Source organism: Hemibagrus wyckioides, linkage group LG13 (assembly GCF_019097595.1).
Source record: "Hemibagrus wyckioides isolate EC202008001 linkage group LG13, SWU_Hwy_1.0, whole genome shotgun sequence".
NCBI lineage: Eukaryota > Metazoa > Chordata > Actinopteri > Siluriformes > Bagridae > Hemibagrus > Hemibagrus wyckioides.
This window is the reverse complement of record NC_080722.1, coordinates 21,481,019-21,505,644: the sequence shown is the minus strand read 5'-3', so window position 1 is coordinate 21,505,644 and position 24,626 is coordinate 21,481,019. Positions and strand designations below refer to the sequence as shown.

Here is a 24,626-nt window from a genome sequence, read left to right as displayed (position 1 = left end):
TTATTGTAAATCACTTTCTTTTATGTGCACTTAATACATTTCTTATATTACTGCAACCTGGTTCTTCTCAGGTCTCTAGGTTCCGGATTCTGATTTCTAAAAGATTTATAACAGCTGTTCTGTTTTTTTTTATTGTAATGGGTCCGTAGTTTTTCAGTCCGTAGTAAGCAGTTTTTCAGCTGACCTTCACTACCTGTGTTATCTAGATAGAATTCTTATTTTTCTGGGAGTTCCATAGCATTACATATATTTCGAGAAAGTTTTTTGTTTTTTATAAGGCATGTTCCTCACAGTAAAAATATTTGGCTGCATTTGTCTGAGAACTTACTAGCCTGTTTTTCAGTAAATTTTTTTCTTTCTGAAGAGAGGATGTTGTGAAAAGACATTGAAGTCAAGACTATAAAAAGACTAAAGGCTTATGGCAATGCAAACTAGCATTCAGTGCTGGAATGCAGTTTTTCAAACTGGTTTTCTATGCCACATTATACATTGTGCTGTCATAGTTGTTTAAACTTTAAACAATACTTCTGCTGCTTTCTTTTTCTATTTTTTTACACGAACCTTTAAAGGATTAGGTTATGATTCAGTACCCTTTTATCACACTTGAGGTGTTTTATTTTTAGCTGTTTAGTATTAATCTCTGTGCAAATGGATGTACTGTACTGTTTCATTTTTGTCTGGGTGTGACAACCTTTCCTACAGAACTTTCCGAAGTACTACTTGAAATCACCTGCATGCATAATGTGTGTACTTCTTCATAGTTACCTTAATTATAATCAACAATTAGGAGGCACAGCCTCTCAGCCATGATAAAAAAGTAATTTTCTTAGAATAACATTTATTTTAAGATAACAACATTTGTTTTAATATAACAAATTATTTCAGTTAATGTGTTGAAATATTTAGCATTAGTAACTGATGAGTGATTAGATCATGCTTGTTTTCTGTTATATTAAGTTGCTCTTATATAATTTCTGTAAAAGTCATAACTAAGACTAATTATAAATTTTATTGTATAATAGGACTACTTGTTTCTATTTTACAACCAACACAACCTACACGTGGTGAGTCAAAATTCAAGTATTCATTAACAAAGAAAAAGGATTTTTCCTTTCGTCAGGAAAGACTTGTTTGTCAGCTGCATTAAAGCTTTGTTTTTTTAAGCAATGTCCTCACCTCATATAGACAGCTGCACTGGCACTCTCTGGACACAATACAAGAATCTACACCCTGGTAAGATTTTAGCTTTTTAGATAGATAGATAGATAGATAGATAGATAGATAGATAGATAGATAGATAGATAGATAGATAGATAGATAGATAGATAGATAGATAGATAGATAGATAGATAGATAGATAGATAGATAGATAGATAGATGTCTCATTATTTAATATAATCAAGATAATTGCCAATTATTTATACTTGCCTTTGTTCCAGCTTGTTATAAATTCAATAAGAAAGAAATGAAGAAAGAAAGAAAGAAAGAAAGAAAGAAAGAAAGAAAGAAAGAAAGAAAGAAAGAAAGAAAGAAAGAAAATATATTATTTAAAATATAAAATATTTAATTAAAGTAAGGCTTAATTTTCATCTTGAGAATGCAATGAAAAAAATAGATAGATAGATAGATAGATAGATAGATAGATAGATAGATAGATAGATAGATAGATAGATAGATAGATAGATAGATAGATAGAAGCTCTTCAACTGTGTCTGCAAAGTTTTATTCATTGTGCTGTTGCCACATGGTTGACTGATTAGATGAACGCTTAAATGATCAGGTGTACAGGTTTTGTAATAAAGTGGTTGATGTGTTGTGTATGATTACGAAATAAATGTGTCTCAATGTCTCTTTTTCCAACCTCAGATTATCTGTTCCTCATGGAGTATCCATTTCTGTTGTGTCTGGCAATGCTGCTCTTTATGAGTAAGTCATTAGATCCTCACAATAGAAATGTGTTTAAAACACAATAATAATAATTTGTAATAATGTACTTTTATATATAATCTGTTGTTTATAGATACCACTGTATGTTTCTGTATCAAAAAACAGTAAAACACGTCCAAAGAATATGCATTACTGAATCACAAATATCTGCATATACTGTATCTGGATGTGATGACACAGGTCTTTGCGTGGTGTTCATGCCTTGGTTTTTACTCACAAAAAAAAGATACTCAGCATGAATGGTTTACCACAATTTGCTAGAAATGTAAACATGTTTCTAAAATACTCAGACCATCTCATCTCAACCCTGCCACAGTTACAGTCAAAAGATGTAAAGGTGTTCTTAATAAAGTGGATGGTGAATGTACATGTTAAGTTCCTTTATAATTAATATTTAATTATTATTAAATCTATCTATCTATCTATCTATCTATCTATCTATCTATCTATCTATCTATCTATCTATCTATCTATCTATTAATAAAACGTGACCATCGTTGAAAATATTGAAATATTATGTATATTATGTATTAGGGATATGTGATATGTTCCATCAGTGATAAATTAGTGGTCAAACAATATTAATCTCTCTCTCTCTCTTTAATATTAGGCAGTGTGGCAACAGGACAAAGCACAGAATTACCAACAACAGTTCCAGGTAGATTTTAACAACATAAACATGTATTTTGTCCATCCATAACAATATAGCCAGAGCTTAACTGTGTTGTACCTAATTTGTATATTTGAGAAGTGAAGCAAAAATGTATTTGTATGTATATGTTGATTGTTGCGGATATCATGACTTTTGAGATATATCTACAATTCATACAACACCCCAATACCAACACAGTTTGACAGACAGTATCCACGTTAATGAATGTTGCTATCCAGCAACCTGACCTAACTGAAAATATCACACTTAGGTTGTGAGGCTTTTGAATGTTTTATGCAGTGACTGTTTTCTCATCTATGCATTTATGTAGCTAACCCAAACTTTGCTGTAAACAGACATTTCCACATTGGTTTGGTGAAATATGTCCATTGTGGGAGTATACAACATATACAACATATTCAACATTCAACATATTAGATCCGACTGATTTTTGTGGCAAAGAAACATTGTGGTTTTTCTCTTCTCTTCCTGCTCGTCCAACATGGCAAATCACGTACCACACACTATGAAAGATTCCTAAATAGTAAAGATTATATAAATATAATAAGATTAAGTCATTTCACTAAAAATTTGATCAGGTGCATGTGTTTCTATAGTTCCCCACTTTAGTTCTTACCTGCTTTTAGAGATTATTTACTGTTTGATTAACCAAATTTAAATGAAAATTAAATCACTAAATCCACAATAAAAAAAACAATGCATTATTTAATTTCCTTAAATTGTTAGCATTAAAGTATATATTATATACCAATTATTGTAGATATGAACTAGACCACAGTGACAAGTAACAACAGAAGCAATCAATGCATGTGACATGAGTGACTTGTCCCCTGGGCTTCACAGAGCTGGAAAAAGGTGAATTAATATTGATATGAAATATTCATTGTTTGCTTTCCTCCATCTCTCTCTCTCTCGCTCTCACTCTCACTCTCTAATAGGTAGCATGGAAACAGGACAAAGTGTAGAACCACCAGTAATAATGCCACGTAAGGTTTGACTAGAAATGTGTGAACTAACTTGCCTTAGCAGTAAATAAAATTTTATAAAAACATTCCATAGAGCACATATTGTTATGGTTTAATACACTCTCACTATAACAACAGTATGTGGCATACAGTAATGTAGTAAAAAGTATTTTTGTCTTTGCTCTGGCAGGACATAGAATCCCAGTGTTAGTCACTGATGGGCAAATATGTATACCTAGAATTATGATGAATTATGAATTATTATGATTTTTTCTAGATCCACCTTTTTTTCAAGTTGGACCTGATGCAGTTGAGCTTTCTCTCAGTGATGGAGATTATGAAACAATTCAGCTTCAGCAACCATTCATATACGCTGGAAAAACATATTCTCGGCTCTATGTAAGTATGAAAACAGGAAATCAGTTGAGAAACATTTTCAGTCGGAAAAATCTGTATGTTTAGTTATTTATTTACCAACGATTCTTAATTTCTTAGCATGCCATTTTTAAAATATGATATATGTATATATCAGTGGTGGGCTGTCAGGGCCAGCAAGGCCTTCTCTGCTGGCCTAAACAGCAGTGATCTGAATCACTGACTTGCATGTTAATATATTTAATATATTTTTCCATGAACGTGTATTAAATTATTCCCAATAGTCTATTCTGTACATTTCATAGCTTTTCTTAAGAGTATTTATCCAATCATATTTCATCATCATAATGATGGTATAGACGTGGATTAATTAAGGACACCAGTGAAGGCCTAGGTGTGAAATACATGGCCCACCAATGATATATATCATATTATATGGTAGGTGGTAGGTCCGTGTGGTGGTAGGGGTGGTAGGTCCGAAAACTAGTCAGTATCTGGTGTGACCACCATTTGCCTCACACAGTGCAACACATTTCCTTCACATAGAGTTGATCAGGTTGTTGATTGTGGCCTGTGGAATGTTGGTCCACTCCTCTTCAATGGCTGTGCGAAGTTACTGGATATTGGCAGGAACTGGAACACGCTGTCGTATACGCCGATCCAGAGCATCCCAAACATGCTCAATGGGTGACATGTCCGGTGAGTTTGCTGGCCATGCAAGAACTGGGATGTTTTCAGCTTCCAGGAATTGTGTACAGATCCTTGCAACATGGGGCCGTGCATTGTCATGCTGCAACATGAGGTGATGGTCGTGGATGAATGGCACAACAATGGGCCTCAGGATCTCGTCACGGTATCTCTGTGCATTCAAAATGTCATCAATAAAATGCACCTGTGTTCATTGTCCATAACATACGCCTGCCCATACCATAACCCCACCGCCAGCATGGACCACTCGATCCACAATGTTGACATCAGCAAACCGCTCACCCATACGACGCCATACACACTGTCTGCCATCTGCCCTTTACAGTGAAAACCGGGATTCATCCGTGAAGAGAACACCTCTCCAAAGTGCCAGATGCCATCGAATGTGAGCATTTGCCCATTCAAGTCGGTTACGACGACGAACTGCAGTCAGGTCGAGACCCCGATGAGGACGACGAGCATGCAGATGAGCTTCCCTGAGATGGTTTCTGACAGTTTGTGCAGAAATTCTTTGGTTATGCAAACCGATTGTTGCAGCAGCTGTCCGGGTGGCTGGTCTCAGACGATCTTGGAGGTGAAGATGCTGGATGTGGAGGTCCTGGGCTGGTGTGGTCTGCGGTTGTGAGGCCGGTTGGATGTACTGCCAAATTCTCTGAAACGCCTTTGGAGACGGCTTATGGTAGAGAAATGAACGTTCAATTCACGGGCAACAGCTCTGGTGGACATTCCTGCAGTCATCATTCCAATTGCACGCTTCTTTAGACAGAATTGTGAACAATATTTGAGAGAAATAGGCCTTTTGTGTACATAGAAAAAGTCTTAGATCTTTGAGTTCAGCTCATGAAAAATGAGGGCAAAAACAAAAGTGTTGCGTTTATAATTTTGTTCAGTATATATATAAATACTGTGTGTACTATGAACATCTTAATGGGTAAGCACATATTGATTATTTCTTGTTTTTTTCTTTTTTCTTCCACCTAAAGACAAAGTCATAGAAATCTTATCTTTATCTTTTAACATTTTTTTTATTTCATTGTCTGTACCGCTTATCCGATCTATATTCGGATCTCAGGAGTATCTTTTAACATGTTGTTGTCAGAAAACACCAGAGGAGAACAGGCACTGGAGTAGTTAAACCCCGGAAGGGGTATGTTTATTAACAACAGAAAACTGGTGGAAAAAGGGAGAGAGGGGATTACTCAGCTTGTCTGCGGAGACTGAGAACCGGAGCTGGAGGGAGATGATGCCGTGCACAGAGGAGAGGAGAGTAGGGATGAGCAGCGATCGTGGAGGAGGAGATGGTAGTATTTGGGGCAATGCGGGAAATAGCGGAAGCTGTAGCGCTAAGGCTAACAAATATCAGCGTGATATGGAGTCGATGTCTAAACGAGACCAGACAGGGATGAAGTGAAGAAGTGCTCTTAAATAGGTGAGTGGAGGTAATTAACTGAAGAGGTGCAGGTGATCTAACTCAATACTCGGGAGAGTGAGGGCGCTGGTGAGGGGTTGGGTCCGGCGTGCCTGTGACAGTTGTTTCATAAATTTTATCCCAACATTACTTTTTAAAATGCTTACGAATGTGTTAAAAAGTCACTACACAGATATGCTTCAAACAAACTGCTACCCAAATTTTAGTTGTATTTTCTGTGTTCCCTGTAAGTTGATAAATACTTCATATCTTTTTATTCTCAGCTGAGTATGGATGGTTATGTGGCTTTCAACGTTCCAGTGGTTGATGATGAATTACCCAATCCACAACTTGGCAAAGACATCATTGCTCCACTGTGGACTGATCTTGATGCTGACGAAGGAGGAAGATGGACCTACGAGCAGGCCACAAGCGGGCCTCTTATAGATGAAGCTACAAATGTGATTTATGACATAGAGCCCAGTTTGAACTTTTCTGCTTCCTGGGTTTTTGTGTCCACTTGGGAAAATGTACCACTTGAAATCACTGTTGGGGTAAGAGTTAAAGCAAATGATTCAGCTTAAGATTTAAAATGTTTTAATGTGGCTTAACCATGAAAAACAGTTACACAAAATTATAGTAAACTATTGTTTAAATATCTAAAAGACTCAAAATCTACTCAGGCTGCGTCACTTCAAGTCGTCTTGGTGTCGAATGCTGAAGGCTTCGCTTTTATCCTGATGAACTATGGGGTCATTCCTTCTATTCCTTCCCCTTACTGGCTGGTAAGAGCTTTTATATCAACACATTATAGCCAAAAATAATGTGAACAAATTCATTCCTGACAGATATTTCTCATATGGGGTATGGGATGTATTTAATGGAAAAATTATTATTTGTCTGTCTAGGCTGGCTATGAAATGGAAAACAGTGATTTTATCACCATTTCAGTAAACGATTCCTCTGAGCTATCTTCAGCTAGTAACATCAATTTCCCTGGTCGCTGGGCTTTTCAAGGTCCCTTCAGACCTTTAGGTCATTATTTACTTCTCTTTTTTTACTTGTAATCTTGTATTGTTACTGTTTAACTTACATAAGTTTAAGTAAGCAAGGTTATATGATACTCATCTTGCTTTATTGCACAGGTCCCCCTGCTCCTCCTCATTTCTATCCATTCTGGTATGGAAACGAAGTTAATTTTTTTCTTAATAATGGAAGTTCCTCTCAGATAACACTTCAGCAGCCATTCCAATTCTTCGGATCCTACGAGTACACAATATATGTAAGAAACCTATCTGAAAAAATTAGATAAAATTAAATAAAAAGGATATTAAATTTTGGTTGTTTAAAATAAATCTGTGATCATAGAACAGTACTTTAAAAGAAAAAATGTATTTCTAAATTGAAAAATACATTAACATCCAAATTTGTTTTTCTTTTTTTTTTTTTCTCTTTTTTTCTATTTTAGGTAAATAAGAACGGTGTACTCAGTTTCTCTGAGCCACTTGGCGAGACCAGTCCTGATAATAATATAAATATTAGCACTGACCTAATTGCAGCACTCTGGACTGATTTTGAAATCGACTACAGTTCAAGAGTCATCTATCAGGAAGTCACTAGTGGTCCTCTTCTGTTCCGAGCGACACAAGACATTAACATGATGTTCCCAGAGAATCCTTTCTATGCTACATGGCTCTTTATAGCCACTTGGCAAATGATGCCATTTGCCAACAGCACAGGGGTGAGAATGGATTACTGTTCAAAATGAAATTCATTCGTATTTTTGTTTGTTGAAAGGCAATTTTAGGTTTTTTCACATGTAATCACATTTCACTTGCATGAACACCTTTGAAATTTTTAAGTTTTTAATGTTAATAATTTGTTGAACCTTTAAAAACTTTTTTAAGAACGCGACATTCCAAGCTGTCTTGGTTTCTAATGCCGCGGATACCTCCTATGTCATGCTGAACTACGGAGAAATTGATTCTACTGATCAGTCCTGGCTGGTAAGAGAACTGTGTTAATCTTTTTTCTAATGTTGTAACATACTGCAAGTTGTTTTAATTTGAGGGAAATACAAAATAAATCATAGTTAATTTGTTGTTTGTCTCCTCCTCAAAGGCTGGTTATGAGGCAGTGGATGGCAGATCCAGTTTCATTCCAGAAGAAGACACTTTTAACCTCTCTTCATCTAGTAATGTCCAGATTCCCGGATGCTGGGTTTTCCAAGTCACCGATCCAGTCTCATGTAAACATTCTTTTTGTTCATTATTTATTTTTGATTTATGTGCTAATACTCACACTAGGTTTTATAGCAGTAGTAATAAGCTAGTGATTTGTTTTAAATGTAGATTTCTTTTGCATACATCTTGTAGTTCCATTTCTATTTCAGTTCCATAGCATCATACAACTCATTAACAATGACTCATATTTCATGTCTAATAATAAATTGCTTAACACACATACTTATGTTTAACAAGTATAATTTTTGATAACAAGACTTTTAATTAGCATTTTTTTCATTGTCAGTGTCACTGCTTTGTAATAGTCAATGGTAAAGAAATGTTGAGTTCAATCTTCAGGGCATTTTTCTATATAAACAGACCCCATCATGTTTAACTCCTTAATGTGTCTGGTTAATTAGTTAGTAATGGGAGTTTGGTAATATAACTGTTTAGTGATTATGTCTTTGTTTGTCTTTCTTTGTAGCAATCTGTCAGTTCTTGAACTGTGCTTGGGGTGAAGTTTGTACGCAGATAAATGGAGCTTATGGCTGTGCCTGTGGGGAATCCAGTCCAAGGCCTAACCCAGAAACTTACGGTATATTTTTAATCTCCAACCATATGACTTTATTTATTTCTCAAAAAAGCAATTTTATAAATTAAATAGATGTTTAGTTGATAATGTTTGCTAATTTTGCAAATACAATACAGTTTCAAAAGTAAATTGGTTTCCCCTGCTTTAAGCCAGAATGCTAATGTGATATTTCCTGGAATTGATTTCACAGATTTGTGATTTTTGGCTACATTTTCAGATGCCATGGAAACATGTTCAGGCAGTTCTGGATCACTGTCTCTGTCTCGCTGTCAGCTCTTTGAGGCTGGATATCCTTCAGATGTTCTCCATCTTAATGACCCAAGCTGCAGAGGGTTGGTCCAGTATGACAGGCTGGTGTTCAACTTTGACAGTAATGTCAAAATGTGTGGCACAATTCTGGAGGTACAAAACCTGCACTTTTTAACATCCCTGTCAATTTACATACATATATTACTTATCCATAGATTTGATATATGTATGTAATATATGAAATTTTTGGACGTCTGTTGTTTATATTCGATGTGCCTCTTGATTAAGACATTGTTGAGGGGCAGTGGTGGCTCAAGTGGTTAAAAGTCTGGACTATTGATCAGAAGGTCAGAGTTCAAACCCCAACACCGCCAAGTTGCCACACATTGGGCAATTGAGCAAGGCGCACTACCCCCTGCCCCCCTCCTTCCGGGGGCGCGGCATCATAGCCGCCCCTGCTCTCGGACCCTAACCCCTTCAGCTGGGATAAAGAATTCCACTGTGCTATAATGTATGTGTGACGATAATATATGCTTGCTTGGGTGGATTTCACACACAATATAATGTATTGAGGAGGCTTTACTCATACAGTGTGTGCATCTGATTTCTATTCAAAATGCAATGATTGGTTCCCTAAATTCGATACAATACAATGCAATTTAACCTAGCAGCATTTGACCACTATTTGATCATATTTGTTTAGAGTCTGGGTTAGGCTTGCCATTAAATCACGAATTTTGATGATGCATCAGTCCAATGCATCAAACCAAATTGTCAGATCGTTGCACCCCTGTTCACTTATAATATCCTGCACATGTTAGCTTGGTGAATTCTGAAAGACAAGGTATGCTCAAGCTGATTCATTCCAAAATGTATAACTGAGGATTGGAAATCTTCTTTCTTGCTGTTATGGAACCTGCTGTCGAGAAATTTTTATAGCACCACATGCTTTGTACTGTAGCACGGGTATGTGATGGAAGAGAGTATACAGATTTCATATTGTTTTTGATTTGAAGAAAGAACCAGCTGGCTACTGAACTTACAGTAAAGAGACAGTAGTAGTACATTCTAAATTAATCAAGCAAAGCCTGAGGCATATTAGTGATCCAGACCAATGTTCAGGTATTGCCATGGTCCTAAGGCAAAGGAGGTTCATTATGTGTTGAGAGAGAGCAGTAGGGTATGCCGTTGAGTAGATGGCTTTGTTGAGTGACACCAGACCCACTCTGTACCAACAGTTTGAGGACGAGCAACATCATCTTGCTGAGCAAAGAAGTTTCTATGTTGGAGTCTCATACCACTCTCAGGTTTCAGCACAATTGTAGAACCTGGAAAATCATGTACCAAATCAGTTCACTGGCTGGTCTTAATATTAGATTCAAATCAATTACAGATTACAGAACACAGAAACTCAATAATGAAAAAGTTCCCATAGATTTATTTTCTGTAATTTCTGTTTGTGTTTTTTTTAGCACAACGAGACACACATCATCTTCAAGAACAGTGCTGGAACAACTGATGGTATGGGTGTGATCAGCCATGTTGGAGGGCTAAACATTGCCTTTTCCTGTGTGTATCCACTCATCCAGAGTATCTCCATGCCCATGGCCTTTCAAGCCACAGGAAGGTATAAATCTAGAAGCATTGTCAAACCAACATTTTCAATGTTTTGTTGACTATTGTATGTATTTGTCGCATTTGTTAAGTTAGTTTTTATACTAATTTATAGGTTGTTTTTTTTTTACTATAGGTAAATTTCTCTGCTGTAACCGATTAAATATTACTGTTTTGATTAAAAATTTGTTGTTTCATTATTATTATTTTTGGAATGATTTTTCTTGGAATTTTGTTTTGCATCTTCTGTATTTTCTATCTTTGTCACATATACAGTTTTTTTTTTTTCTTCACAGTACAATCAGCAAGGAACTGTCTACTGAGGGCACATATCAAATCAGCATGATCGCATATCCCGATCTTACATTCCAAAATCCATTCTCTGGCAATGTGACCCTAGAAATGAACCAACAGCTCTATATATCTGTGCAAGTGGATAAGTTTGACAGCAGTCAGATTGCTCTTGTTCTGGACAATTGCTGGGCTACACCAGTCAACCAGATGGACTACAACATCCGCTGGGACCTGATCACTAATGAGTAAGAGGAAAAAGGAGGATGCCTATGTAAATTCAAATTCATATCCTTTAAAGGATGTAAGAAGATTTCTGACTCTTCTTTCTCACTCTCTCTCTAGGTGTCCAAACCCTGCTGATAGCACAGTGGAAGTGTTGCAGAATGGCGTCTCAACATTCAGCTACTTCTCCTTCAGGATGTTCACTTTCACTGGCTTCGCTAACAGCATCTACCTTCACTGCCAGGTCCACCTCTGTGTGCAGGGATCAGGCAACTGTGCTTTGGTATGTTTTTCAACAAAAGACACTTTAGTATAATTAGGAAATCCATGAATTTGTGTTGAAAATATATTTGTTAATTCATGCCACATCTCATTTCCTCTCTCAGCCATGTGATAGACAACTTGCCAGAAGACGACGATCTGCAGATTTCTACGACTCAGCTGCAATTACCATGGAATTCTGATTTGTTTAGAGTCGATTCTAAAATTGTATTTTCTTTTTCTGTTCATTCTAGATTTAATTTTGCTTTGCATTAAAAAATAATCATTACAAAGGAAAGTGATGTTATAATGAAACTATTCATATGAAACTATATCATTTCTATCATTCTAATGATCTGTGATAATAAATCTCACAAGCATTTTATTTTTATTGTGGTTATTACTTCATTTATACTTCTTTTTTTTTCAGTCAGATTGTGCTATACGTGGAGAATAACGAACGACAGTCAGTTCATTTTTTGTAAATATGGGTTTATCGGTTTTTGCAAATGAACTCTTCATTTGTTTTTTGGTAAATATTGTGTTAATCAAAATGAACATAAAAACCTGCATTTAAGGTGACACATAATGGAAGCTCTTTAGGCTAATTTGCCATTTTAGATATACAGCTGTGTGCATAATTTTTCAGACATTGACACAATTGTTTATATTTTTGCCTCGGTACACCACAACAGTGGATTTGAAATGAAGCAATCAGGATGTGACTAAAGTATAGACTTTCAGCATTAATTCAAGGAGTTTAACACAAATATTCACATTAAGATTTTGGGCCAAATAGAAGAGAGCTAAGGGAGGTGATAGAGAAAAAAGGACACACATACACACTCAACAACTGACTATAGTGAAATAACTGATTTGTAACTTTAATACAGTACAAAATACAAACAATAGACATTACAGCAAATGGATCTTAATGATATAATACAATAAACACAATTTGAGTATTAAACTTACCTGTTGACTTAGATCTTATTGTTATTTCAGTGAAATATTCTTTCCCTTTAAATTTGATTAAATTACTAAGGGGTACTACACTCATTTAAGCTGATGAATCTGTCATCAACAACTAGTGAGAGCAGTAGAGAAAACAGGGTTACATTTGTCCTTTCGGGGCCTCAAGTAGACCACTACAGTTTAATTGCATAATGTGTTGTAAAATAGGTACAGTGAAGTGTACCAGCGAAGGAGTCAGTAAAGTGCCACATACATTTGGCAAACAGTCAGCTGTGAGCTCCTGTGCCTTGTCTTAGAGGAGTGTTTGTTGTTGTATTAAGATAGTATTTAGTTAGCTGGCAAACTACTGTAGCTAATTTATTTGCTTGTCAGTTGGGTGCTTTGTTTTCCACTTTTAATTCCTTTGGAAAACCAAGTGTCAAACAAGAGTCCTCACTCCAGCTCATGCATTTTTCTAGTCACAACAACAGGGGCAAACATTAGGTTATTCGGTTTACCATTGTGCGTTGTGAAATGCAGACTTTTTAATTCTCACATGATGGTGGCAGCGTTAAGTATTCAGATTGTCTGTCAATGCATCCACCTGAGAGTCACACTAGTGGTTTTAAAGAGCAGTTGAAGTGGTTAGACTTCAAGAATTAGACTAGTAGGTATTGTTCCAAATAGGTTCAAGGCCACAGCTTCAGTATCTTACCCCCTTTTCAGGTATATTTTAAAGTAATTTGAGGGATACAAATAAGTACAAATTAACTTCTGGGAGTAGACCGAAACACCATAAAGAACCTTTCTTCTTTCATTATTGCAGTGAGATGTTTTCAACACTATGGTCTAACAATTTGACAACCTCTATTCTTTATGGGATTGTAGAAGAATTTGGTGTGTAGAACAATGGTCTCACACCTTTGCAGCCTGTATTCTTTATAGGAGTGTAGTAGAATGTGGTGTGGAGAACACTGGTCGCACAACTTGGTAACATCTATTATTGTACAATTTGGTAACTACTATGGTACAATAATTTGACAACCTCTGTTTTTGTGGGATTGTAGTGGGATTTTGTGTTTTAAAAATTATATTCTCACAACTTGGAAACCTCTCTTCCTTATGGAGTTATGGTAAAATATGGTGAGACTTTGGTCTCAACTTTTCTTTATGGTACTGTAATGGGATGTTTTCAACATTATGGTCCAACAATTTGGCAACCTCTGTTCTTGTGGGATTGTAGTGTGATTTGCTATTTGGCAGTTTGGCAATGCCTATTCATTCTGGGATTGAAGTGGGATGTTCTGAACACAATGGTTCACCAATTTGAGAAAACATAAACTATTGAGAAAACATAAACTACACACCATCATCAGATTTCAGTCAGCAGAATTTTTAAATCTATAGTTTTTCATAGCAGGAACTAAAACTAAAATATGCAGTTGTCAAACCAGACTAACTTGCTGTGGCTCACTATTTTCGCTGCTATTGTCACCACCCAACTGACTAATTTCAGTGTCAAATGTTGTATTGCAAACCACTAACACACTGACACCTCTTTGGACCACATATAGTGAGTTTCCCATAATAAAGACTTACCATATTCAGCAATTATGCTGCAACCCAAATCACCTACAATCTGTTCAAAATAGTATCAGAGAATTTGAATTAGTTTGTCCCAAATTGTAGCACGTTGAAATGAGTATCCGAAAGGTACCTGAATGTTCCTCTATTTATGGTAGATTTTTTGAATTATGGATCTGTGGAAACTTTTGCAATATAGCCCACTGATGGACCATAAACTGCTGGAAGGACACTATGTACATTTACATCATTTAATGTCCAGTGTCACCCAACTGAAGATGGGTTCCCTTCTGAGCCTGGTTCCTCTCAATGTTTCTTCCTCATATCATCTCAGGGAGTTTTTCCTTACCAGCATTGTCTCTGGCTTAGTCATTAGGGATCAATGTTCGAGATAGATATTAGGACAAATCAAAAATAGTTTTTATTCTATATTGATTATATTGTTCTATATTTCTGTAAAGCTGCTTTGAGACCAAATCCATTGTTAAAAGTGCTATATAAAAATTGACTTGAATTAATTCTATAAGGAGTTTACAATGACAGTGTGCATAACTAGGCAACAGTTTTCAACACCTTTTCAGTACATAGCATAGACACACAGCATGAAGCATTCCCTTAATTTGTCATGAAATAGTGACGGCCACATCTGGCCATGAAACTGCTTATTTCTCAATTGTCCAGTTACTTTTGAGCATGTGAATTTTTCTTTTTCTAAATCTTCCTCAAAACAAATCCTTTTGTTTAAAAAAAATATCTGCTGCTATTCTAAATGTAATAACTGTAACTGTAACTTAAAACTTCACTCACAACTCTTACAGCTAATTGTTCATACATTTATGAGTCAGAGTTCAAGTATTCCTTATCTAACTGAAAGATTGAATGTCTTTTGTCAGAAGAGAACGCCTATTATTAAAACAGAAAGTATTTTCCTGACATGAAATAGAAACAGTATTTGTCAGTTGCATTTTTTAAGTTTATTTCCTGTTATAGTGTCTTTGTAGAGACCCAGTGACAGACTTCTCATGTAGACAGCTGCGACGGTTCTCTTTCAACACAACACAAGCAGTCTGCAGCCTGGTAAGCCATACATTATTTTTAAATGAACTATTTCTGGAGGAAAATGTAAGGTAATGTAATGTTTTCTATGAAACTACAGTAAGATTGTTTGAAAGAGTTAGATGTAAGAAAATAGAATATACATTTAATGTATTTAGTAGATGGTCATATGTAGAAGTGCTTTGTAGTCTGCATTAAAAACACAGCCCAAGTTCAACAGCCCATCACACCAAAACCTTAGAGGAAGTTTCATTACAGCCGAATGTGAGCGCAGTGTGGGGTTTTTTGTTTTGCTTTTTTTGTACTCTTCATTCACAATTATATAGGATCATACTATTTGAATAAGATAAACCGGACTAAAGACGAAATGAACGTCGGATTAACATTTTTTGTAATAAACCAACTGTATTTTTTACCTTCCCCTTCCCCTGTCAGAAACTGGGTGCCTCCACAGAGCAGGATCAGACCCAGATGGAGGGATAGACTGTTTGTATTTTACTTTATTTTAACAAAAACAGACATGTACATAGGAAACACTGGGGGGAAAAGTCAGCAACAGCAATACAAACCAAAATACCGGGAACAGAAAAGGCACACCATTACGACGAGGACTCAGCAAAAAACAAACGCAACACAACCAGTATAAATAGTTAAAGTAATAATGCCACATTAGGTGTGCAGAAGTATGGAGGGGCTAAGGATTTTTGAAAGAGCTGTCAATAGCTGTGCTCAAAAAAAAAAAGAACTCTTCTCACCACAATTATATGCAAACCCTTATAAATCTATTATAATGTGATATGTGAAAATGTGATAATATTATATCTAAATATGAAAAGTACTGCTTAATAACATGTTTTAAACTTGCATGCATTTACTTTCCTTTTGTAAAGTATGTCTCAATAAATATTGTATGTACATGCCTTTTATTTCTAATGCTAGGTTTGACATGGAGTGCCCGCTTCTGCTGTGTCTTGCTGCCCTGCTCTTTATGAGTAAGTCTTTAGATCTGAACCTTCCAGCATAAAAGTGTTAAGAATTTCCAAAAGTGATTGGTTATTGTACCATGGTTTTATTCTTCGGGAGTGAGAGAGGGTAAATCCTGCCCTTAGGGGGCATAGCATTAGATAGGAGGTCAATGGCATAATCCCAGGGGCTGTGGGGGGGTAGGTGAGTGGCCTTCTGCTTGCTGAACACTTCCTCAAGATTGTCATATTTCCTTGGAATGTTTGTCTTACCTCCTCCTGTGGGGCTTTCCAATAATGTAGCAAGGCAGGGGCATGAAATGGGATCCTGGAAACACGTTCTTTGACACTGCGGAGACCAGCGTACTAGCTCCCTCTCCTTCCAGGACACGTAGGGGTTGTGGTGTCTCAACCAAGGGAAGCCGAGGATAACTGGGTTCTTTAGAGAGGGGATGACATAGACGATGAGCTTCTCCATATGAAAAAGCCCTACTTGGAGGGTGAGTAGGGTGGTCTGGTGTGTATCCTTCCCTGATCGGTTGATCAATGGGTGTCACTCGTAGAGGGGTTGTGGATGGGATAGTGGGAAGGTTGAACTCCTCCACGAGGTGCTGAGTGATTAAGTTGGCGGCCACCCCTGAGTCAATCAGTGCTGTGACAATAAAGGATACGTGATCAGTTCGTAGTCTCACAGGTATTGTCAAACTGGAGTGACAGTAAGTTTACCCCCTCCTTAGTTGTTGCGGGTAGCTCTGGGAACACTTGGTGAACACAGTGTCCCAGTCCTCCACAATAGAAGCACAGCGTTAGGGGGTTGCAGCACTGCTGCTCCTCTGGTGATATCTGACCCATTTGCATGGGTTCCGGTCCCTCCTCTCTGAGACTTGGTGTGGCTTCCCGTTGCCATTGGAGGCAACCCTATAAATTTCACTAACATTGAGTTCAATGTGTGTCAGAGATAGTAAATATGAATAGCAAATAAAAGTTATGTATATAGTGCTTTGCATAAGTATTGTGCTTTCCTACATTTTGCAGTGATACAACCTGGAAGTGAAATGGATACATAGTAATTGAGATATACATCATGAATGAAAAAATTTATATAAAAAAGGCCAAGAGTGACCCTGAAGCTGCTGGACAGTTATAAAGTTCAAATGAGAACTTTACATTAAACTAATTTAATTAAATTAACAAGAAAACCATAATCCAGACAGTCGCCAATTATGCCTTTATAGAAGAGTGACAAGTTTTTTTTTTAGTTTCACAAAACACATGTTGGAAACTTATACAAGAATTAGGAAAAAGTATCTATGGTCTGATGAGACCAAAGACAAAAACAACTTCCCAAGTATATACCGAAAAAGTTCCCAAATTAAATATTGTTGGATTTACATGTATTTATATAAAATTATTTCAAGAATATATATTTTCTACTTGGTTAAATTGTAAATAAATGGTACATCAATATGAATAAAGACTTTCTCTTAAGAGTATCTTGAACTAAAATAAAGTCATTTATATTATAATGAATATTTTAATCCTAATATCATCCAAAGACAGTATATTTTTGGATTTTAATAAGTACGGAAATTTAGTTACATTTAAATATCCATCCATCCATCAGGGCCAGCAAGGCCTTCTCTGCTGGCCTAAACAGCAGTGATCTGAATCACTGACTTGCATTTTAATATATTTGATATATTTTTCCATGAATTTGTATTAAATTATTCCCAATAGTCTATTCTCTACATTTCATAGCTTTCTCTTGGTTGCGCTGCTTCCAGTAGTGTATATTTATGATAAGAGTATTTATCCAATCATATTTCAGCCAGTGTCTGACATCATGTGTTGCCAGGGTGAAAGAAATCTGCCTTAAGGCCTTCAGAATCAATAGTGCAGGCGCCCGTAGCTTAAAATAAGTGCCAATGAAATTGTTGCATTAACCAATCAGATTTCGAATTTCCATCAGCAATTTGCCATCCTTTGATTGGATAATTGGAGTAGTCACATTGGGCGAAAGGCAGGGGTACATCCTGGACAGGTCACCAGTCCATCACAGGGCCACATATAGACAGACAACCACACACACGCACTCCTATGGGCAATTTAGAATTAACAATCAACCTAATGTACAGGGGTTTTTTTTGACTGTGGGAGGAAACCGGAGTATCCAGAGTAAACCCGCACAAGCACGGGGAGAACACGCAAACTCCACACAGAAAGGCCCCTGACTGTTTGAACCCAGGATTTGAACCCAGAACCTTCCTGCTGTAAAGAAACAGTGCTCACCCCTAAGCCACCATGCTACCCCACATTTAATTATATTAACCCTACTTTGCATAAATAAATGTGCATTTTTGAAAGGTACAATACTGACTAAAATATGCTATTTTTTGGGGCAGAGTGCAAAAAAACTATTACGTTGAATTGGTACTGCATTTTCTGCACCAACTTGGAGTCCAGCCTGTAGTAGTGGTTTGTGGGAGTGCCTATGGCCTATAAACCAATCAAAGCACATAACAACACATAATCGGTACCGTTCTTAAACTGTGAACTCAGCAAATGCCACAACAGCTGACATCCTCCAAAAAAGGGAGGAAATGCTGAATTAATATCATATCTAATCTCTCTCCCTCTCTCACATTAGGTGAGGTGGCAACAGGACAAACCACAGAAACAATGGATGTACAATCATCACAACCAGGTAAAATCACTCACACGTTTATTTTAACGACTGTTTACTACACGTCATAGGGAGGCCAGTGTCACCTTAACATGCATCATTAATCTGTATGGTTCTTTCTCTATCTCTGCTCTTTCTGGGTCTCTTACAGTATATGAAGCACTAACAACATTGCCCCCATGTGCAGTGTAACCGATAATGTGTGTGTACATGGTGTAACCTGTGAGCATTATATATTGTATATTGTCTTTTGGCATACGGGATCTGATACCATAAAAAAGTAATCACGTGAATGCTAAAAACTTTGGATAATGTCAAGAAATTATGTGGAGGTGAGTCATTCATTTGTATTTTCCTCGCTTAACATGTTTGATTAGGATTCAAAGAGATTCAAGAGATTCAAGAAGCTTTATTGTCATTTCAACCACATATAGCTGACGCAGTACATAGTGAAATGAAACAACGTTTCTCCAGGACCTGGTGCTACATAAACATACAACGTATAGTTCAAACACAAAAAACAACACAGAGCTAGGACAGAAGTTTGTCCAAGCCACATAAAGTGCAACGTGTGCAGCTAGGTGCAAACAAAGCAACGACAAGAGAATTTTTTTTTTCATTCGGGATGATATTTTTAAATATACACTACCGCTCAAAAGTTTGGGATGTTAGCTGGTCGGTCTTCAAAGTATCTTAACCCAAGTCTGTGAGGCAGATCTTTATACAAGAATACAGAACTGTAAGAACCTCCTGAATGTCCTTTGTGTGTGTCGTCTGGCCACACCCATCTCCTGCATGGGCCTTCACCTGGCCCACACCTATCTCCTTGGGCCATCTTGATGAAATTCCCACAGTCACAGCTGATTGTATCTGAGAGGCAGTCACAATGTCTGAGAGGCAGTCACAATGTAAATGTATTTGATTAATGATAAACATAATCTTTCAGTAGGGTACATAGAAATAGGTTTCTAACAGTGTGGAAATTAAGCATTAGTGCTCACGGTCCATCAGCATATTAGGACTTGTCTCTAATATGAAAGGTGCTACATATTGTTATACCAAAAATATTGGCACTCATGGGAAAGTGACCTTATAGTATGTGGCATACATTCTAATTCAAAATGCAACACAACCTACATACAGTACGATGCTAACATAGTAAGGATTATACAAAACAAACAATGCTGCTGGAATAAAAAAATTAATCATCATCATTTAGCTTTCAGTATTGAACAAACTGTGGTATAAGGAGTTATAACAGGAGTGTGTCACAGTTTTCAACAGGGTTATATATGACTCTGTTTTTCAGGTCTTGACATTCCTGGTCATTTCTATCCATTCTGGGATGTAACAGAAGTTGACCTTTTTGCTAATAATGGAGGTTCATCTCAGATAACACTTCAACAGGCATTCCCTTTCTTTGGATCCTACAAGTCCACAATATATGTAAGAAACCTCCCTGGATAAAAGAAAAACATTACCAAATAGTCTATTATGAAAGATCATCAGTAAAATTCAATTCAATATATTTTAATATATATTGTAAATATATTTTAAATATGTAAGGTGTTTTAGATCAATTTAGATCTAATTTAGATTTAGTATATAAAGTGTGAATAAACTGTTTATTTGGGTATCAATTCTGTTCATGACTTAAAATAAGGATGGCATATAACATGAGTGAGCAGAGCCGTATCAGCAAACATGGTGATGAAAAACGTTTGTTTTTTTGGTGTTGTGGTTTTCCATTTATTTTTATGATAAGTCACCACTTTAATGCAAATTGAAAAGACTAGATAGAACCAATAGTTGAATTTCTCATCTTCCATCATTTCAAGATGTCTTTTGTTCTATTAATTGGTATTCTAGGTGAATAAGAACGGTGTACTAAGTTTCTCTGAGCCACTCACTGAGTCCAGTCCTGATCTGAATATGGGCACTGACATCATTGCTCCACTCTGGACTGACTTTGAAGCAAACTACCATGACAGAGTCATCTATAAAGAAGTCACCAGCGGTCCTCTTCTGTTCCAAGCAACACAAGACATTAATACTATGTTCCCAGGAAAAGATTTTTATGCTACATGGCTCTTTATAGCCACATGGCAAACTATGTCGTTTATCAACAACACAGGGGTGAGAATGGATTACTGTTCAAAATTAATTTCCCATATTTATGTACAGAAAAGTTGCATAAATGTCACTCGTGAAAAATCATGACACATTTTACACACTTCATTTTTTTCATGTGATTACTTGTTCATAGCATAACATGAATTAATGTCATGTGTGTTGATTCAAGTGGACACGTGCAGTTTCAGAATATAACTGCGAAATATACCTTTGCATGTTTTTTCGCATATAGTCAGATTAGTTCCTCACATAATTTCATGATTTCAAAAAAGTTGCTGTTTTTTTCTTCAAGAGCGCAACATTCCAAGCAGTTTTGGTCTCTAATGGTACAGATGCCTCTTATGTCATGCTGAACTATGGAGAAATTGATTCCACTGATCAGTACTGGCTGGTGAGATGGTCATGTTCATCTTTATTTCCTAATTTTGTGAAAAAATTCTTTGAACATGAGGGAAATGCAAAATAAATCATAGTCACTTCGTTATTTGGCTACTCCTTTAAGGCTGGCTATAAGGCAGTGGATGATATCTCTAATATAATTCAAGAAGACATCTTTACCCTCTCTTCATCTACTAACGTCCAGATTCCCGGTCGCTGGGCTTTCCAAGTCATTGATCCAGCCTTATGTGAATATTCATTTTGCTCAATGTGCTGATTTCAAAATAAATAAATAAATAAATAAATAAATAAATAAAAACATTTTGACAGTATAACATGCTTTTTAATGTTATTTATATTATTTTTATGTATATGTATAACAGGCTGGAATAATTATATGAAACCTTCTCTAGTTCTACTATAGAATTCAGTGATTAAAGCCTGGATTGTTAGTTTATATTATGAACATGCGGCTGGTGGAGGTTGGTAATATAATTGTCTTTTTGCTTGTCTCTCTTTGTAGCATACTGTCAGAAGCAGAACTGTTCTTGGGATGAAGTATGTAAAAAGATAAATGGAGCTTATGGGTGTGGCTGTGGGGAGAACAATACAATGCTGAACACAGACACTTACGGTATATTTTTTAAATTCTAGTCACTCTGTCTGTATGAGTTGTGCAAAGACCTTTAAAACTTACAATTTTGTCCCAAGATCATTGCATATGACTTCTCCGGGATTGCAGGTGGTGAGATTAAAACAATAAAATAAAAAAAATAAATACATTAAAAAATTATTCATAACTACAGGCGGAAGCTGAAGTGATCCATATTTTCATAAAATGGTTAAGGCACCCCTCATTTGCAGTGACCAATCACAAACTTGGTTGCATAACACATTCATAAAAGTTGTGAATGCATAAGTATTCCTCTTCAGAGACCACAAATAGTTCTGGGCAACCACATACAACTAGAATTTGTTAAAGCTAATTCTGGAAATTTATCAATCAGGATTTGTTTATCAAAAAAAATTCCAAACTGCAATGGAAAGAACATAGCACAGCCATGATTCTGCCTACTTGAGGAAGCCATCTACCCAAAATCAGGGACAGGCTAAAGAGGGGATTAGTCAGAGATGCAACTAAAAGGCCAAGGTTAACTCTCAACATAAGGCTACCACTAGCATGTTTCATATGGTGGATGGTGATTTCAGGTTGTTACTTTCTCACTGTTGACTCCATTTTCCCTAAGACGCCATTGAAACCTGCTCAGGCAGTTCTGGATCACTGTCTCTGTCTCGCTGTCAGCTCTTTGAAGCTGGATATTCTGCAAATGTTCTCCACCTGAATGACCGAGGCTGCAAAGGGGAGATCCAAAATAACAGGCTGGTCTTCAAATTTGACAGTGATGCTAACATGTGTGGCACAACTCTGGAGGTACTAAAACAGGACTCTTTTATATATACTTTAAATTTACATACACTGTCTTCATTGTTATTTTTATTAGTAGTAGGAGTAATTAGGTATAATTCCTCTTTGTGCAATTCCTCCACACATAATATGTAAATCCATGCTTGTGGTGTCATGCCTATTAGAGGTAATTCAACATTTGATGACAATACCACTGAATCTGCAAAAATACAATTTGAGGTAGTAGCATCTGATCGATATGTGACTAACATTGTTTAGAATTTGGGCTAGGAATAGAACTAATATGGGAAACATCATCCACATAGGTCACTTTACCGTATGGCTGATCTTACAATTAGATTTAGATTTTTAAAGTAGATGAAATTGTACATACAAACTAACAATTCTGAACAAATGTCATTTCTGTTTGTGTTTCTTTAGCATAATGAAACACACATCATCTTTAAGAACAATGCTGGGACGACTGATGGGATGGGTGTGATCAGTCATGTTAGCGGGCTTAACATCGCCTTTTCTTGTGTGTATCCACTCATCCAGAGCATCTCCATGCCCATGGCTTTCCAAATCTCAGGAAGGTAGAAATCTAGCAGCAGCATCACTACCACACTTTTCAGTGTTAGCCTTTTTTTCTCTTTGTGAGGAACTTTGTGCTGTATTTTAACATACAAAAGATGTATATACCATGGTGACTATGATGTTAATGATGATGATTAAAATGTGAAATTAATTTATTTCTTCTCGCAGTATTATCAGCAAGGAACTATCTACCGAGGGCTCGTACCAGATCCATATGATCCCATATCCTGATTCTCAATTCCTGGTTCCATACTCTGGCAGTGTGACCCTAGAAATGAACCAACAGGTCTATATAGCTGTGCAAGTGGATCAGTTTGACAGCAAACATATCGGCCTTGTGCTGGACAATTGCTGGGCCACACCTGTCAGTCAAATGAACTATTCTGTCCGCTGGGACCTGATCATTAGGGAGTAAGAGAAATGTTCATTTTACATGTGATCAAAGGTTTTTCATGTGATTAACTGAAATAAACTGTTAATCCATGACTTCAGGAAATGATAATGTGAAATATCTCTTTAGGTGTCCGAACCCTGCTGATGGCACAGTGGCGGTGTTGCAGAACGGCATCTCCACGTCCAGCCGCTTCTCCTTCAGGATGTTCACATTCACTGGTTTCTCTAGCAAAATCTACCTGCACTGCCAGGTCCACCTCTGTCTGCAGGGGTCAGGCAACTGTGCACAGGTAAGTTTTCTAATAAAAGATGCTTTAGACTGATTAGGAAATTCATGCAATTGTGTTATGCATTTGTGATTCCTCTCAATTCCTCTTTCAGTCATGCAATGGAAGACTTTCCAGAAAACGCCGATCTGTAGATTTCTATGACTCAGCTGCTATTACCATGCAATTTTGAAATGATTGACTGTAACTTACAGGTGATGTAACAAGGCTCTTATTTCCTATTTCTCTTTGCTCTATGTTTAATCAAGGTTTTGAATATTACAATAACCATGGCAAGTAATATCAAAATTAAGTTATAATTTTAGGTGTTTGTAGTTACACATTTTATCTAGTCATCTGTACTGCTGTACTCGTTGTTCTGTCTAATCAATAAAAATAAATCAGTAAAAAATTAGTAGTAAATGATAAAGCTCTCAATCATTTCTTCTTCTTCTTCTTCATATTATTATTAATATTATTACTATTATTATTATTATTATTATTATTATTATTATTATTATTATTATTATTATTATTATTATTATACTTTAGGTAGCAATATTATTTATTAATGATTAATGATCGTGTCGTTTCTAATAAAAAATAAAATATAATAAATAGCATTAAAACAGGACTAAAAAATATTTCATTTAATTAAAAATTTAAATCATTGTGTTTGAGA

At 36.3% G+C, this 24,626-nt stretch overlaps 2 protein-coding genes across 2 annotated transcripts; both read left to right on the top strand.

Annotated features, from left to right (window-relative positions):
* The first annotated feature begins 1,023 nt into the window (after positions 1 to 1,023).
* Positions 1,024 to 11,918, top strand: LOC131364004 (alpha-tectorin-like). Its single transcript, XM_058407038.1, has 19 exons — positions 1,024 to 1,064; positions 1,186 to 1,233; positions 1,867 to 1,926; positions 2,558 to 2,605; positions 3,559 to 3,606; positions 3,863 to 3,984; positions 6,361 to 6,630; positions 6,760 to 6,861; positions 6,985 to 7,111; positions 7,222 to 7,358; positions 7,545 to 7,817; positions 7,984 to 8,082; positions 8,198 to 8,324; positions 8,786 to 8,896; positions 9,111 to 9,295; positions 10,615 to 10,769; positions 11,053 to 11,295; positions 11,393 to 11,555; positions 11,659 to 11,918. Exons 3-19 carry the CDS (start codon positions 1,881 to 1,883, stop codon positions 11,734 to 11,736), a joined length of 2,334 nt encoding a protein of 777 aa, XP_058263021.1. The 5' UTR covers positions 1,024 to 1,064; positions 1,186 to 1,233; positions 1,867 to 1,880; the 3' UTR covers positions 11,737 to 11,918.
* A 3,165-nt stretch (positions 11,919 to 15,083) lies between these two features.
* Positions 15,084 to 24,347, top strand: LOC131363209 (alpha-tectorin-like). Its single transcript, XM_058405523.1, has 13 exons — positions 15,084 to 15,148; positions 16,067 to 16,119; positions 18,737 to 18,793; positions 20,082 to 20,218; positions 20,642 to 20,908; positions 21,198 to 21,296; positions 21,408 to 21,531; positions 21,807 to 21,917; positions 22,531 to 22,715; positions 23,130 to 23,284; positions 23,454 to 23,696; positions 23,806 to 23,968; positions 24,060 to 24,347. The coding sequence occupies exons 2-13, from the start codon at positions 16,074 to 16,076 to the stop codon at positions 24,135 to 24,137; spliced, it is 1,665 nt and encodes a 554-aa protein (XP_058261506.1). The 5' UTR covers positions 15,084 to 15,148; positions 16,067 to 16,073; the 3' UTR covers positions 24,138 to 24,347.
* The last annotated feature ends 279 nt before the right edge of the window (positions 24,348 to 24,626 follow it).